Genomic DNA, 16,177 nt, shown 5'->3' on the forward strand with positions numbered 1-16,177 from the left:
TGATCCCCTCCCCACCCATCCCCACCCCTCCCATTCCCATGGATTTATCCACCCACGCTCTTCCCTGTCCGTTCCCTCCTTTCCATTCCCTCTCTCTCCCCTCTCCTCCTTCCAGCACCCCGAGCCTTGTCCAATCTCCATCCCCAATTCCCTGGATTCTGGTGGGATCCTTGGGAAGCCCCGTTGAGCCGAACTCTCCCTCTGTCTTGTGGGGTTTGTTGGATTGGATTTGTTGGATTGGATTTGTTGGATTGGATTTGTTGGGTTGGATTTGTTGGAGTGGATTTGTTGGATTGGATTTGTTGGTTGGATTTGTTGGATTGGATTTGTTGGATTGGATTTGTTGGATTGGATTTGGTTGGATTGGATTTGTTGGATTGGATTTGTTGGATTGGATTTGTTGGATTGGATTTGTTGGTTGGATTTGTTGGACTGGGTTTGTTGGATTGGATTTGTTGGGTTGGATTTGTTGGACTGGGTTTGTTGGATTGGGTTTGTTGGATTGGATTTGGTTGGGTTGGATTTGTTGGATTTGTTGGTTGGATTTGTTGGATTGGGTTTATTTGGATTGGATTTTGTGGATTGGGTTTGGTTGGATTGGATTTGTTGGGTTGGATGTGTTGGATTGGATTTGTTGGGTTGGATTTGTTAGATTGGATTTGTTGGATTGGATTTGTTGGATTGGATTTGTTGGATTGGATTTGGTTGGATTGGATTTGGTTGGATCGGGTTTGGTTGGATTGGATTTGTTGGATTGGATTTGTTGGACTGGGTTTGTTGGATTGGATTTGTTGGATTGGATTTGTTGGATTGGGTTTGGTTGGATTGGATTTGTTGGATTGGATTTGTTGGTTGGATTTGTTGGATTGGATTTGTTGGATTGGGTTTGGTTGGATCGGATTTGGTTGGATCAGATTTGTTGGATCGGGTTTGGTTGGATTGGATTTGGTTGGATTGGATTTGGTTGGATCAGATTTGTTGGATCGGGTTTGGTTGGATTGGATTTGTTGGACTGAATTTGTTGGGTTGGATTTGTTGGACTGGGTTTGTTGGATCGGATTTGGTTGGATTGGATTTGTTGGATTGGATTTGTTGGATTGGATTTGTTGGATTGGATTTGGTTGGATTGGATTTTTTGGTTGGATTTGTTGGATTGGATTTGTTGAACTGGATTTGTTGGTTGGATTTGTTGAATTGGGTTTGTTGGACTGAATTTGGTTGGATTGGATTTGTTGGATTGGATTTGTTGGAATGGATTTGTTGGATTGGATTTGGTTGGATTGGATTTGTTGGATTGGATTTGGTTGGATTGGATTTGTTGGATTGGATTTGTTGGATTGGATTTCTTCAATTGGATTTGTTGGGTTGGATTTGTTGGATTGGGTTTGGTTGGATTGGATTTGTTGGGTTGGATTTGTTGGATTGGATTTGTTGGGTTGGATTTGTTGGATTGGATTTCTTGGATTGGATTTGTTGGATTGGATTTCTTCAATTGGATTTCTTGGATTGGATTTGTTGGATTGGATTTCTTGAATTGTTTGGAGCGTGTGATGGGATTGGAAGCAGAGGTTGATCTGTCCATGGATCCCATCCCAGTGAATCCCTGTTTGTGATTCCAGAGCAAAGGCCAAAGGGAAGGAGAAGAAGCACCTGGTGCTGCCGTTCAGGTACCCCGAGATCCCCCCATCCCCCTTCCCGGGGCCTCTCCCGCTCCACATCCCGGAACGGGGCAGGGACAGGAGGGAAAGGGCTCCAAACGTAAAATGGGAATTCCCTGGTGGAGCCAGGGATGGGACCCCCGTGGCCATTCCAGGCTCCTGGAGCACCTCTGGCACCGAGGGAGTGACGGAGAGAAGGGAAAACAGGGAATGTGGCGGGTGCTGCTCCCCCAGGCCCTGGGAGGAGGATCCCGGATCCCTCCGGGGGGGAAATCCCACTGCTGATCCCAGTTCCTGGGAACAGGGAGTGCAGGAGGAGGGAAACCCCTGGAGCAGGAGGAGGGACGCTGGGAACACGCCGTGTCCCTGCAGCCCCGGCACATTCCAGGGCAGGGAAGAGGGAAAGGATGTGGGATCAGCACTGGGATGGATCCCCCCGTCCTGGCTCGGGGGGGGACATCCCAGGCACTCTGCCCAGCCAGGGAAGTTGGGATGGGGGACTATCCCAGCCTGGATTTGGGAGGGAAGGGTCTCCCCCCAGGGAGTTCGTTCCTCTTGGTTTGGGAATCATCTCTCTTGGTTTGGGAATAATCTCTCCTGGTCTGGGAATCATCTCTCCTGGTTTGGGAATCATTCCTCCTGGTTTGGGAACCATTCCTCCTGGTTTGGGGATCATCTCTCCTGGTTTGGGGACCATTCCTGCTGGTTTGGGAATCATTCCTCCTGGTTTGGGAATCATTCCTGCTGGTTTGGGGACCATTCCTTCTGGTTTGGGAATCATCTCTCCTGGATTGGGGATCATCTCTGCTGGTTTGGGGATCATCTCTCCTGGTTTGGGAATCATTCCTGCTGGTTTGGGAATCATCTCTCCTGGTTTGGGAATCATTCCTCCTGGATTGGGGATCATTCCTCCTGGTTTGGGAATTGTTCCTCCTGGTTTGGGGATCATTCCTCCTGGTCTGGGAATTGTTCCTCCTGGTTTGGGAATCATCTCTCCTGGTTTGGGGATCATCTCTCCTGGTTTGGGAATTGTTCCTCCTGGACTGGGGATCATCTCTCCTGGTTTGGGAATTGTTCCTCCTGGTTTGGGAATTATTCCTTTTGGTTTGGGAACCATTCCTCCTGGTTTGGGAATCATTCCTCCTGGTCTGGGAACCATTCCTCCTGGTTTGGGAATCATTCCTCCTGGTTTGGGGATCATCTCTCCTGGTTTGGGGACCATTCCTCCTGGTTTGGGGATCATCTCTCCTGGTTTGGGAGTCATCTCTCCTGGATTGGGGATCATCTCTCCTGGTTTGGGGATCATTCCTCCTGGTCTGGGAATTGTTCCTCCTGGTTTGGGAATCATCTCTCCTGGTTTGGGAATCATTCCTCCTGGTTTGGGGATCATCTCTCCTGGTTTGGGAACCATTCCTGCTGGTTTGGGGATCATCTCTCCTGGTTTGGGAATCATCTCTCCTGGTTTGGGAATCATCTCTGCTGGTTTGGGAACCATTCCTCCTGGTTTTGGGACCATTCCTCCTGGTTTGGGGATCATCTCTCCTGGTTTGGGAACCATTCCTCCTGGTTTGGGGACCATTCCTCCTGGTTTGGGGATCATCTCTCCTGGTTTGGGAATCATCTCTCCTGGTCTGGGAGTCATCTCTCCTGGTTTGGGGATCATCTCTACTGGTTTGGGAATTGTTCCTCCTGGTTTGGGGATCATCTCTCCTGGTTTGGGGGTCATTCCTCCTGGTTTGGGAACCAGCAACGCTCCAAACTGTTTATTCCTTTCCCGGGTGGTTTTCCAGCAGCCCAGGGCACGAGCAGCGGGAATTTCCTGCCTTGGAGCCTCCCCAGCCCAGGGCAGGAACGGCTGGAATTAAATCCCAGCTCCCAGTGACTTCCCAGAGCTGGGGCAGCGCTTTTCCTCCCCATTTTGCTGCTGCACGAGGAGCAGGAGGAGCCAGGGCAGGAAAACAGGGAGGAAAACAGGGAGAAGTGTGGGAGAGGAGGAAAACGGGTTTGGAAAGGCAGAGGGGTGGATCAGGGGTGTGGAGAGGGAAACAGGGAATGAGGGATCCGTGTTTCCCAAGTGGGATCAGGGCAGGAGGAGTCAGTGTCAGCCTGGGCAGGGATGAGGAATCCCGGATCCATCCGGCTCCTCCAGCCTCTGGAGCGAGGGGGGGGGGATAAGGGAGCCCATTCCCCTCCACCAGGAAGGAGAAGCCTTGTGCCCCATCCCAGGGAATTCCCAAATCCGGGCGTGTCCTGTCCCCGCTCCCTCGTGTCCTGTCCCCGCTCCCACGTGTCCTGTCCCCGCTCCCACGTGTCCTGCTTTCCCAGCCCCATTCCCACATCCCGGGAATGCCCACCCCCTGCAGCTCCAGCGCTCCATCCAGAGGGTCGGGAGGGATGTTTGCCACCCGAATTTCAAACCGCCAGAGAGGAAATTTTGGGAATTCGGGAAGGAATCCTTCCCCGCGAGGGTGGGGAGGGGCTGGGCTGGAATTCCCAGAGAAGCTGTGGCTGCCCCTGGATCCCTGGGGAGTGCCCCAGGCCGGGTTGGATTCCCTGGGATATCTGGAGGCGTCCCTGCCCCTGGAATGGGACGGGATTTGAGGTCCCTTCCCACCCAAACCATTCCAGGAGTGTCCAAGTGACGGAACCTTCTTCCCTTTTGTCCCCTCCCTGCTCCAGCAAAGGCAAAGAGAAGACCAAGGAGCACAAGTAGGTTTTGCTCTCCCTGCTCTTCCTCCTCCTCCTCCTCCTCCTCCTCTTTCCCACCTTTCCCAGCCGATCCCTGGGAGTGCTCCCCCTTCCTCCTGAGGCCCTGGAGGGATTTGGGTCTCTGGGATGGGTTTGGAGCCTGCAGGGAATGTTTATCCGGCAGGAGCCGGATGTTAAAGACAACACTGGGATCATTTCTGCTGGTTTGGGAGTCATCTCTCCTGGTTTGGGGATCAGCCCTCCTGGTTTGGGAATTGTTCCACCTGGTTTGGGAATTGTTCCTCCTGCTTTGGGAATTGTTCCTCCTGGTTTGGGAATTGTTCCTCCTGGTTTGGGGATCATCTCTCCTGGTTTGGGAATCGTTCCTCCTGGTTTGGGAATCGTTCCTCCTGGTTTGGGAATCGTTCCTCCTGGTTTGGGAATCATCTCTCCTGGTTTGGGAACCATTCCTCCTGGTTTGGGATTAATTCCTGGAGTCTTGGAGCAGCCCCTGGAAGCTCCGGGAGGGAACTGAGAGGTCCTGAGGGGAGCCTGGATCCCGTTGGGATCAGGTGGGAGGTGGCTGGAGGGAGAGTTTCCCAACCTGGGAATGGTCAGGAGCTGCTGAGACTCGGGAGCAGCTTTTCCTTTGGGAATTAGGGAAATTTAGGCTGAAGTTTAAGCTCAGCTCCAGGGAATGATCCCGGAGCCCCCCCTGGGGCATTCCCACAAATTGAGGCTGGAGTTTAAGCTCAGATCCAGGGAATGATCCCGGAGCCACCCCGGGGCATTCCCACAAATTTAGGCTGGAGTTTAAGCTCAGCTCCAGGGAATGATCCCGGAGCCCCCCCCGGGGCATTCCCACAAATTTAGGCTGAAGTTTAAGCTCAGCTCCAGGGAATGATCCCGGAACCCCCCCCGGGGCATTCCCACAAATTTAGGCTGGAGTTTAAGCTCAGCTCCAGGGAATGATCCCGGAGCCCCCCCTGGGGCATTCCCACAAATTTAGGCTGGAGTTTAAGCTCAGCTCCAGGGAATGATCCTGGAGGACCACCCCCGGGGCATTCCCACAAATTTAGGCTGAAGTTTAAGCTCAGCTCCAGGGAATGATCCCGGAGCCCCCCCCGGGGCATTCCCACAAATTTAGGCTGAAGTTTAAGCTCAGCTCCAGGGAATGATCCCGGAACCCCCCCCGGGGCATTCCCACAAATTTAGGCTGAAGTTTAAGCTCAGCTCCAGGGAATGATCCCGGAGCCCCCCCCGGGGCATTCCCACAAATTTAGGCTGGAGTTTAAGCTCAGCTCCAGAGCATTCCCACACCAGTGAGGTCTCTCCCGGCTCCCGCTCGTTGCTCTGTGGTTTAAGGGCAAATCCCTGGATTGGGATGAGATGGAACCTCTGGATTGATGGTGGAAAGGGAGGAGATGAGGGGGGAGAGGGGACAAATGGCCCCAAATGGCCAACAGGGACAGGGCAGAGCCAGGGAAAATGCGTCCCTCCAGGATCCCCGTGTCCCTCCAGGATCCCCGTGTCCCTCCAGGATCCCTGTGTCCCTCCAGGATCCCCGTGTCCCTCCAGGATCCCCGTGTCCCTCCAGGATCCCCATGTCCCTTCATGATCCCGGTGTCCCTCCAGGATCCCTGTGTCCCTCCAGGATCCCTGTGGTGTCCCTCCAGGATCCCTCTGTCCTTCCAGGATCCCTGTGTCCCTCCAGGATCCCTGTGTCCCTCCAGGATCCCGGTGTCCCTCCAGGATCCCTGTGTCCCTCCAGGATCCCTGTGTCCCTCCAGGATCCCTGTGTCCCTCCAGGATCCCCATGTCCCTTCATGATCCCGGTGTCCCTCCAGGATCCCTGTGTCCCTCCAGGATCCCTGTGGTGTCCCTCCAGGATCCCTGTGTCCCTCCAGGATCCCCGTGTCCCTCCAGGATCCCTGTGGTGTCCCTCCAGGATCCCTCTGTCCTTCCAGGATCCCTGTGTCCCTCCAGGATCCCTGTGTCCCTCCAGGATCCCTGTGTCCCTCCAGGATCCCTGTGTCCTTCCAGCATCCCTGTGGTGTCCTTCCAGGATCCCAGTGTCCCTCTAGGATCCCTCCAGGATCCATGTGTGCCTCCAGGATCCATGTGTCCCTCCAGGATCCCTGTGTCCCTCCAGGATCCCAGTGTCCCTCTAGGATCCCTGTGTCCCTCCAGGATCCCTGTGTCCCTCCAGGATCCCTGTGTGCCTCCAGGATCCCTGTGGTGTCCTTCCAGGATCCCAGTGTCCCTCTAGGATCCCTCCGGGATCCCTGTGTCCCTCCAGGATCCATGTGTCACTCCAGGATCCCTGTGTCCTTCCAGGATCCCAGTGTCCCTCTAGGATCCCTCTGTCCTTCCAGGATCCCCGTGTCCCTCCAGGATCCCTGTGTCCCTCCAGGATCCCTGTGTCCCTCCAGGATCCCCGTGGTGTCCCTCCAGGATCCCCGTGGTGTCCCTCCAGGATCCCTGTGTCCCTCCAGGATCCCTGTGTCCCTCCAGGATCCCCGTGTCCCTCCAGGATCCCTGTGTCCTTCCAGGATCCTGTGTCCCTCCAGGATCCCTGTGTCCCTCCAGGATCCCTGTGTCCCTCCACCCCCAAGTTTCCCTGTATTTTTATTATTATTATTTTATTTATTATTATTTATTTTTTTTTTATTTTCCTGATTTTTCCTGTTTGGTTTTTTCCTCCCCTATATTTTTTCGGCGTTTTTTTTTTTTTTTTTTTTTTTTTTTTTTTTTAATCCCCTTTTCGTTTCCCTTTTTTCTTTTTCCCTGGAGCCCAGGTGGCCAAAGTGGGATGGGATGGGATGGGATGGGATGGGATGGGATGGGATGGGATGGGATGGGATGGGATGGGATGGGATGGGATGGGATGGATGGGATGGGATGGGATGGGATGGGATGGGATGGGATGGGATGGGATGGGATGGAGCCTCCTAATTAATGGTGTGAGGGGAGGAGATGAGGGGTGGGGAGGAGACAAAGGACCTTCAAACGGTCAGTAAGGAGAGGGCAGAGCCGGGAAAAATGGGAAGAGCTTTCCCCGCCCCCGTTCCCTTCCCCTGGGAAGCGGCACGAGGGGTTTGGGGTCGGGGTTTTCCCCGGGCTGGAGCCGGGATCCGAGCCTGGCACAGGCGGGAGAACTGGGAAACTGGGAGAACTGGGAAACTGGGAGAGCTGGGAGAGCTGGGAAACTGGGAGAGCTGGGAGAACTGGGAGAGCTGGGAAACTGGGAGAGCTGGGAAACTGGGAGAACTGGGAGAGCTGGGAGAGCTGGGAGAGCTGGGAAACTGGGAGAGCTTGGAAACTGGGAGAGCTGGGAAACTGGGAGAGCTGGGAGAGCTGGGGAACTGGGAGAGCTGGGAAACTGGGAGAGCTGGGAAACTGGGAGAGCTGGGAGAGCTGGGAAACTGGGAGAGCTGGGAAACTGGGAGAGCTGGGAAACTGGGAGAGCTGGGAGGGCTGGGAAACTGGGAGAGTTGGGAAACTGGGAGAACTGGGAGAGCTGGGGAACTGGGAGAGCTGGGGAACTGGGAGAGCTGGGAAACTGGGAGAACTGGGAGAGCTGGGAGAGCTGGGAAACTGGGAGAGCTGGGAAACTGGGAGGGCTGGGAGAACTGGGAGAGCTGGGAAACTGGGAGAACTGGGAAACTGGGAGAGCTGGGAGAGCTGGGAAACTGGGAGAGCTGGGAAACTGGGAGAGCTGGGAGAGCTGGGGAACTGGGAGAGCTGGGAGACTGGGAGAGCTGGGAGAGCTGGGAAACTGGGAGAGCTGGGAGAGCTGGGAAACTGGGAGAGCTGGGAGAGCTGAGAGAACTGGGAGAGCTGGGAGAACTGGGAGAGCTGGGAGAGCTGAGAGAACTGGGAAAGCTGGGAGAGCTGGGAGAACTGGGAGAGCTGGGAAACTGGGAGAACTGGGAGAGCTGGGAAACTGGGAGAGCTGGGAAACTGGGAGAGCTGGGAGACTGGGAGAGCTGGGAGAACTGGGAGAGCTGGGAGACTGGGAGAGCTGGGAAACTGGGAGAGCTGGGAAACTGGGAGAGCTGGGAAACTGGGAGAGCTGGGAGAGCTGGGAAACTGGGAGAGCTGGGAAACTGGGAGAGCTGGGAGGGCTGGGAAACTGGGAGAGTTGGGAAACTGGGAGAACTGGGAGAGCTGGGGAACTGGGAGAGCTGGGGAACTGGGAGAGCTGGGAAACTGGGAGAACTGGGAGAGCTGGGAGAGCTGGGAAACTGGGAGAGCTGGGAAACTGGGAGGGCTGGGAGAACTGGGAGAGCTGGGAAACTGGGAGAACTGGGAAACTGGGAGAGCTGGGAGAGCTGGGAAACTGGGAGAGCTGGGAAACTGGGAGAGCTGGGAAACTGGGAGAGCTGGGAGAGCTGGGAGAGCTGGGAAACTGGGAGAACTGGGAGAGCTGGGAAACTGGGAGAGCTGGGAAACTGGGAGAGCTGGGAGACTGGGAGAGCTGGGAGAACTGGGAGAGCTGGGAGACTGGGAGAGCTGGGAAACTGGGAGAGCTGGGAAACTGGGAGAGCTGGGAGAGCTGGGAAACTGGGAGAGCTGGGAAACTGGGAGAGCTGGGAAACTGGGAGAGCTGGGAGAGCTGGGAAACTGGGAGAGCTGGGAAACTGGGAGAGCTGGGAGGGCTGGGAAACTGGGAGAGTTGGGAAACTGGGAGAACTGGGAGAGCTGGGGAACTGGGAGAGCTGGGGAACTGGGAGAGCTGGGAAACTGGGAGAACTGGGAGAGCTGGGAAACTGGGAGAACTGGGAGAGCTGGGAGGGCTGGGAAACTGGGAGAGCTGGGAAACTGGGAGAACTGGGAGAGCTGGGAAACTGGGAGAACTGGGAGAGCTGGGAGAGCTGGGAAACTGGGAGAGCTGGGAAACTGGGAGGGCTGGGAGAACTGGGAGAGCTGGGAAACTGGGAGAACTGGGAAACTGGGAGAGTTGGGAGAGCTGGGAAACTGGGAGAGCTGGGAAACTGGGAGAGCTGGGAAACTGGGAGAGCTGGGAGAGCTGGGAAACTGGGAAAGTCGTGGGTGGGAGGCGGCTCCCGCCTGAGGGGCAGAATTCCTGCGAGGAATTGAACCACAAACACCCCGTGCCCGAGTCCCCGGTTAGAAGAAATGACTAAAATGTCCTTTTTGGCCATGAATAATTAACCTGTAACCGGATCTTCAGGAGCGGGCGCGGGGAGAGGCGGCTCCCGGCTCCCTGCCCGTCCTTCCTCCAGGATCCTGGTGTCCTTCCAGAATCCCCGTGTGTGTCCCTCCAGGATCCCCGTGGTGTCCCTCCAGGATCCCCGTGTGCCTCCAGGATCCCTGTGTCCTTCCAGAATCCCCGTGTCCTTCCAGAATCCCCGTGTCCTTCCAGAATCCCTGTGTCCCTCCAGGATCCCCGTGTCCCTCCAGGATCCCTGTGTCCCTCCAGGATCCCCGTGTCCCTCCAGGATCCCCGTGTCCCTCCAGGATCCCCGTGTCCCTCCAGGATCCCCGTGTCTCTCCAGGATCCCCGTGTCCCTCCAGGATCCCCGTGTCCTTCCAGAATCCCTGTGTCCTTCCAGAATCCCTGTGTCCCTCCACGATCCCTGTGTCCCTCCAGGATCCCTGTGTCCTTCCAGAATCCCCGTGTGTGTCCCTCCAGGATCCCCGTGTCCCTCCAGGATCCCCGTGTCCCTCCAGGATCCCCGTGTCCCTCCAGGATCCCTGTGTCCTTCCAGGATCCCTGTGTCCCTCCACGATCCCCGTGTCCCTCCAGGATCCCCGTGTCCTTCCAGAATCCCCGTGTGTGTCCCTCCAGGATCCCTGTGTCCCTCCAGGATCCCCGTGTGCCTCCAGGATCCCTGTGTCCCTCCAGGATCCCTGTGTCCTTCCAGAATCCCCGTGTGTGTCCCTCCAGGATCCCCGTGTCCCTCCAGGATCCCCGTGTCCCTCCAGGATCCCCGTGTCCCTCCAGGATCCCCGTGTCCTTCCAGAATCCCTGTGTCCCTCCAGGATCCCTGTGTCCCTCCAGGATCCCCGTGTGTGTCCCTCCAGTATCCCCGTGTCCCTCCACCCCCAAGTTTCCCTGTATTTTAATTTTTATTCTTATTATATATTTTATTTATTATTTATTTTTTTATTATTTTCCTGATTTTCCCTGTTTGTTTTTTTCCTCCCCTGTATTTTTTTCGGCGGTTTTTCTTTTTCTTTTTTCTTTCTTTTTTTTTTTTTTAATCCCCTTTCGTTTCCCTTTTTTCTTTTTCCCTGGAGCCCAGGTGGCTGAAGTGGGATGGGATGGGATGGGATGGGATGGGATGGGATGGGATGGGATGGGATGGGATGGGATGGGATGGGATGGGATGGGATGGGATGGATGGGATGGGATGGATGGGATGGGATGGGATGGGATGGGATGGGATGGATGGGATGGGATGGGATGGGATGGGATGGGATGAGATGGATGGGATGGGATGGATGGGATGGAATGGATGGGATGGGATGGAATGGATGGGATGGAATGGATGGGATGGAATGGATGGGATGGAATGGATGGAATGGATGGGATGGGATGGGATGGAATGGATGGGATGGATGGGATGGGATGGATGGAATGGATGGGATGGAATGGGATGGGATGGGATGGGATGGGATGGGATGGGATGGGATGGGATGGGATGGGATGGGATGGGATGGGATGGGATGGGATGGGATGGGATGGGATGGGATGGGATGGAATGGATGGGATGGGATGGGATGGGATGGGATGGGATGGGATGGGATGGGATGGGAGGGGATGGGATGGGATGGGATGGGATGGGATGGGATGGGATGGGATGGGATGGGATGGGATGGGATGGGATGGGATGGGATGGGATGGAATGGATGGGATGGGATGGAATGGATGGGATGGAATGGATGGGATGGGATGGATGGGATGGAATGGATGGAATGGATGGGATGGGATGGGATGGGATGGAATGGATGGGATGGATGGGATGGGATGGGATGGATGGAATGGATGGGATGGAATGGATGGGATGGGATGGGATGGGATGGGATGGAATGGATGGGATGGGATGGGATGGGGTGGAGCCTCCTAATTAATGGTGTGAGGGGAGGAGATAAACGTCCTTAAACCGGTCAGTAAGGAGAGGGCAGAGTCGGGAAAAACGGGAAGAGCTCTCCCTGCACCGATCCTGGCTGGTTCCCGTCTCTCGGGGAAGGGAGACAAATGTCCTCAGGGACAGGGAAGAGTCAGGAAAAACGGGAAGAGCTCTCCCTGCGCCCGTCCCGGCTGGTTCCCGTCCCTCGGGAAGAGAGAGGAATGTCCCCAAACAGCCCAAAGGGACAGGGCAGGGCCGGGAAAAACGGGAAGAGCTCTCCCTGAGCCCGTCCCGACTGGTTCCCGTCCCTCGGGGAAGGGAGACAAATGTCCTCAGGGAAGAGTCAGGAAAAATGGGAAGAGCTCTCCCTGAGCCATTCCCGGCTGGTTCCCGTCCCTCGGGAAGAGCCGGAGCGGCGGCTCGCGGTGCTCGGGAAGGAGCAGCGGCTGCTCCCGGGGCTCGGGGGGGAGGAACTCTTTGGGAATGCGGGAGGAAGGAAGGAAGGCAGGAAGGCAGGAGCGCAGGAGGGCTCTGGGGGCAGCTCAGGTTCGCGGCTGCTCATGGAATATTCATGCGGGGCCGGTGTCGGCTCTCCGGCGGCGCCCGATTCCCGGCGGGAGCGGCGGAGGGTGGGATCCCTCGGCTGGAATTCCCGGCCCCCCCCCCCCCCCCGGGATGGGATCTGCCCCCTGAACCGGCCGCGCTCCTTCCCGAGCCCTTCCAGCCCCTTCTCCCGGGAACAGCGAGGCCCGGAGCGGCGGGGGCAGGTACGGCCGGGAATGGGAATGGGAAGGGGGTCGGGATGGGAGCGGGGATAGGTACGGCCGGGAATGGGAATGGGAAAAGGGGGTCGGGATGGGAGCGGGGGCAGGTACGGCCGGGAATGGGAATGGGAAAAGGGGGTCAGGATGGGAGGGGGGGCAGGTACGGCCGGGAATGGGAATGGGAAAGGGGGTCGGGATGGGAGCGGGGGCAGGTACGGCCGGGAATGGGAATGGGGTCGGGATGGGAGGGGGGGCAGGTACGACCGGGAATGGGAATGGGAAGGGGAAAGAGGGGAGGCGTTTGGGATGGGAGCGAGGGCAGGTACCACCGGGAATGGGAATGGGGTCGGGATGGGAGCGGGAGCAGGTACGGCCGGGAATGGGAATGGGAATGGGAAGGGGGTCGGGATGGGAGCGGGGTCAGGTACGGCCGGGAATGGGAATGGGAAGGAGGAAGCCGGTCGGGATGGGAGCAGGGGCAGGTACGGCCAGGAATGGGAATGGGAAAAGGGTCGGGATGGGAGCGGGGGCAGGAACGGCAGGGAATGGGAATGGGAATGGGAAAGGGGGTCGGGATGGGAGCGGGGGTAGGTACGACCGGGAATAGGAATGGGAAAAGGGGGTCGGGATGGGAGCGGGGCCAGGTACAACCGGGAATGGGAATGGGAATGGGAAAGGGGGTCGGGATGGGAGCAGGGGCAGGAACGGCAGGGAATGGGAATGGGAAAAGGGTCGGGATGGGAGCGGGGGCAGGAACGGCCGGGAATGGGAATGGGAATGGGGTCGGGATGGGAGTGGGGTCAGGAACGGCTGGGAATGGGAAAAGGTTCGGGATGGGAGGGGTACGGCCGGGAATGGGAAGGGGGTTGGGATTGGGAAGGGGCTGGGAGCGGGATGAGCCGCTGGGATTCTGCCCCGGGGCTCCGGGACGGCTCCTTCCTCCCCTTCTGCCTCTTCCCGCTGCTCCGCACCTGCCAAATCCATCCCTTTGGAATTTAGTTCTCCTCCAGCTTTTTTTTTCCCTGTTTCTCTTTTTTTCCCTCCCCCCCGCCCCGCCCCGTTTATTCCCGTTTTTTCACCTTTTTGTGTGTGTGTGTTTGTTTTTTAGCTTTGTTTCCCCTCCCTCTCTGTTTTTTTCCCCTGTTTTTTTTTTCCCTGACTTTTTTCCCTATTTTTTTTTTTTTGAATTATTTAATTTTTTTTCTTTTCTTGGTTTTTCCTGTTTGGTTTTTTTCTCCTGTACTTTCCCGGTGGATTTTCTTTTTGGTTTTGTGGTTTTTTTCTCTCCTTTCTTTTTCCTCTTTTCCCCTCTTCTCCCCGTTCCTTTTTTATTATATTTTTCCTTTTTTTTTATTTTCCTTTTCCTTTTTCCCTTTTCCTTTTTTGTTTTCCCTTTTCCTTTTTTGTTTTCCCTCTTCCTTTTTTGTTTTCCCTTTTCCTTTTTTGTTTTCCCTTTTCCTTTTTTGTTTTTCCTTTTCCTTTTTTGTTTTTCCTTTTCCTTTTTTGTTTTCCCTTTCCCTTTTTTGTTTTCCCTTTTCCTTTTTTGTTTTCCCTTTTCCTTTTTTGGTTTTCCTTTTTTCTTTATATTTCTATTCTCTTTTTTCCTATTTTCTTTCCCCCTGTTTTCATTTTTCCTTTTTTCTTTTTTCCTCTCTTCTTTTTTTCCTTTTTTTCCTTTTTTCCCTCATTTTCTTTTCCCCCTGTTTTCTTTTTTCCTATTTTCTTTTTTCCCTCTTTTTTCCTTTCTTCTTTTTTTCCTTTTTTTTCCTTTTCCCCCGTTTTCTTTTCCCCCGTTTTCTTTTCCCCCGTTTTCTTTTCCCCCGTTTTCTTTTCCCCCGTTTTCTTTTCCCCCGTTTTCTTTTCCCCCGTTTTCTTTTCCCCCGTTTTCTTTTCCCCCGTTTTCTTTTTCCCTTGTTTTCTTTTTCCCTTGTTTTCTTTATCCCTTGTTTTCTTTTTCCCTTGTTTTCTTTTTCCCTTGTTTTCTTTTTCCCTTGTTTTCTTTTTCCCTTGTTTTCTTTTTCCCTTGTTTTCTTTTTCCCTTGTTTTCTTTTTCCCTTGTTTTCTTTTTCCCTTGTTTTCTTTTTCCCTTGTTTTCTTTTTCCCTATTTTTTCCCATTTCCTTTTTTCCTCTTTTCCCCATTTCCTCTCTTCTTTTTTCCTTTCTTCCTTTTTTCCCATTTCCTCTTTTTCCTTTTTTCCTCTCTTCTTTTTTCCTTTTTTTCCTCTTATCCCCATTTTCTCTTTTCTTTTTTCCTTTCCTTTCCCCCCCCCATTTTTCCCCATTTTCTTTATTTCCTCTTTTCCCTCCTTTTCCTCCCCTTCCTTCTTTCCTTTCCCCCCTTCCCTTTGCTTTTCCTTCCCCGGGAGCCCCAGGAATTCCCGGGATACGTTTTATCCCCAACCACCCGCGGGCAAACTTCACCTCCGGGGGCTGCTGGGATTGATTTTTTTTTTCTTTCTTCTTCATTTTTAAGAATTTAATGAAAGAAAAAAAAGGCAAATTAACCAGCCCTGGGGGGTGCGTTGGCTCCGAGCCTGCTGGATATTCCAGGCTGGAAGGGATCTCCAGCTCTGGGAGCGCTTCCCCAGCCCGGGCCGGGATCGGAGGGGTTTGCTCATTAACCAAACTCATTAAGTTAATGAGTTTGCGAACAGCTCAGCAGCCTCCCGTTCCCGGAGCTCCTCCAGGGGAAGGGGTTTCCAGGCGGGATCTCAGCCGTGGAAACCTCGCCCTCATCCTTCCTCCTCCTCTCCATCCACCAACTGCCCCTTGGGAGCATCCCAAAATTTTATCCCGGCTGCCAGAGGCGGCCCGGGGGGGTCTGAGCTTTGCTTTAGTCCCGGCTCGAAGTGATTCCTGCGCCTGAGCTTTGCTTTAGTCCCGGCTCCAAGTGGTTCCTGCGCCTCCCTCCCTCCCTCCTCCTGCCCCTTCCCGCCGGGAATTCTGGGTTATCCCGCTCTCCTTCGCTTTCTTCCCGCGTGCTCCGGCTCGCTCAGAATTCCGGGGGTTATTTAGGACGAGGCTGGAGCTGCTTTGGCTCCCAAAAAGGGTCAGAGCCCCTCCTCCAGTCGCAGCCGGGTGGCCCCGGGAGGGGTCGGTGCCGTCGCCGGGATCGTGGGCAGCACATCCCGATCCTGCTGCTCCCGGGGCTGGAGCTGAGCCTTGGATCTCCCGGCACCTGGGAGGGGAGATCCCGGCTGGAAGGGAGGGACAGGACACAGGGAATGGCTTCCCAGTGCCAGAGGGCAGGGAGAGATGGGAGACGGGGAAGGGATTCCTGGCTGGGAGGGTGGGGAGGGGCTGGGCTGGAATTCCCACGGAAGCTGTGGCTGCCCCTGGATCCCTGGGAGTGTCCGAGGCCAGGCTGGATTCCCTGGGATAGCGGGAGGTGTCCCTGCCCATGGAATTGGATGGGATGGGATGAGCTCCCTCCTGCTCAAAGGAGCCTCCTGAGAGCGACCCCGCAGCTTTCCAAGGGAATGGGAGGGATTTTCCATCATCACTGGGATAAGGGCAGGGCTTTCCAAGGGAAAAAAAAGCAGCTGGGAATTCCTCTCTCCTCCTTCCCACCATCCTGGTGCGGCTCCCACCCTCATCCAGGGAGAAATGGGAGATGGGGAAGGAATTCTTCCCTGGGAGGGTCATGAGGGGCTGGGCTGGAATTCCCAGGGAAGCTGTGGCTGCCCCTGGATCCCTGGGAGTGTCCAAGGCCGGGTTGGAGCCACCTGGGATAGCGGGAGGTGTCCCTGCCCATGGCAGGGAGTGGGAATTAAATGATCTTTAGGTTCCCTTCCCACCCAAACCAGCCTGGAATTCCATGACCTCGTACTGGCCCTCACCACCCTGGAAGGGGAAAAAACTACCTTCCCAGAATTGGCTGCTGGAAAACTTCGGGATCTGTACAAATTCCCTGCTGCTCCAGCCCTAAAGCTTCCCGATTTTTCCACGGCAGGCTGGTCTGGGAAG

At 55.3% G+C, this 16,177-nt stretch overlaps 1 protein-coding gene across 1 annotated transcript in view; it reads left to right on the top strand.

Moving 5' to 3' along the window:
* OTOF (otoferlin) overlaps window positions 1-16,177 on the top strand; it is a 161,696-nt gene that overhangs the window by 54,219 nt on the left and 91,300 nt on the right. Inside the window, exons 11-12 of the mRNA XM_032683676.1 lie at window positions 1,620-1,667; window positions 4,338-4,367. Of these exons, the coding sequence (XP_032539567.1) occupies window positions 1,620-1,667; window positions 4,338-4,367 (78 nt within the window). The remainder of the gene's footprint in view (window positions 1-1,619; window positions 1,668-4,337; window positions 4,368-16,177) is intronic.

The sequence above is a fragment of the Chiroxiphia lanceolata genome, chromosome 3, assembly GCF_009829145.1.
Source record: "Chiroxiphia lanceolata isolate bChiLan1 chromosome 3, bChiLan1.pri, whole genome shotgun sequence".
Classification (NCBI taxonomy): Eukaryota; Metazoa; Chordata; class Aves; order Passeriformes; family Pipridae; genus Chiroxiphia; species Chiroxiphia lanceolata.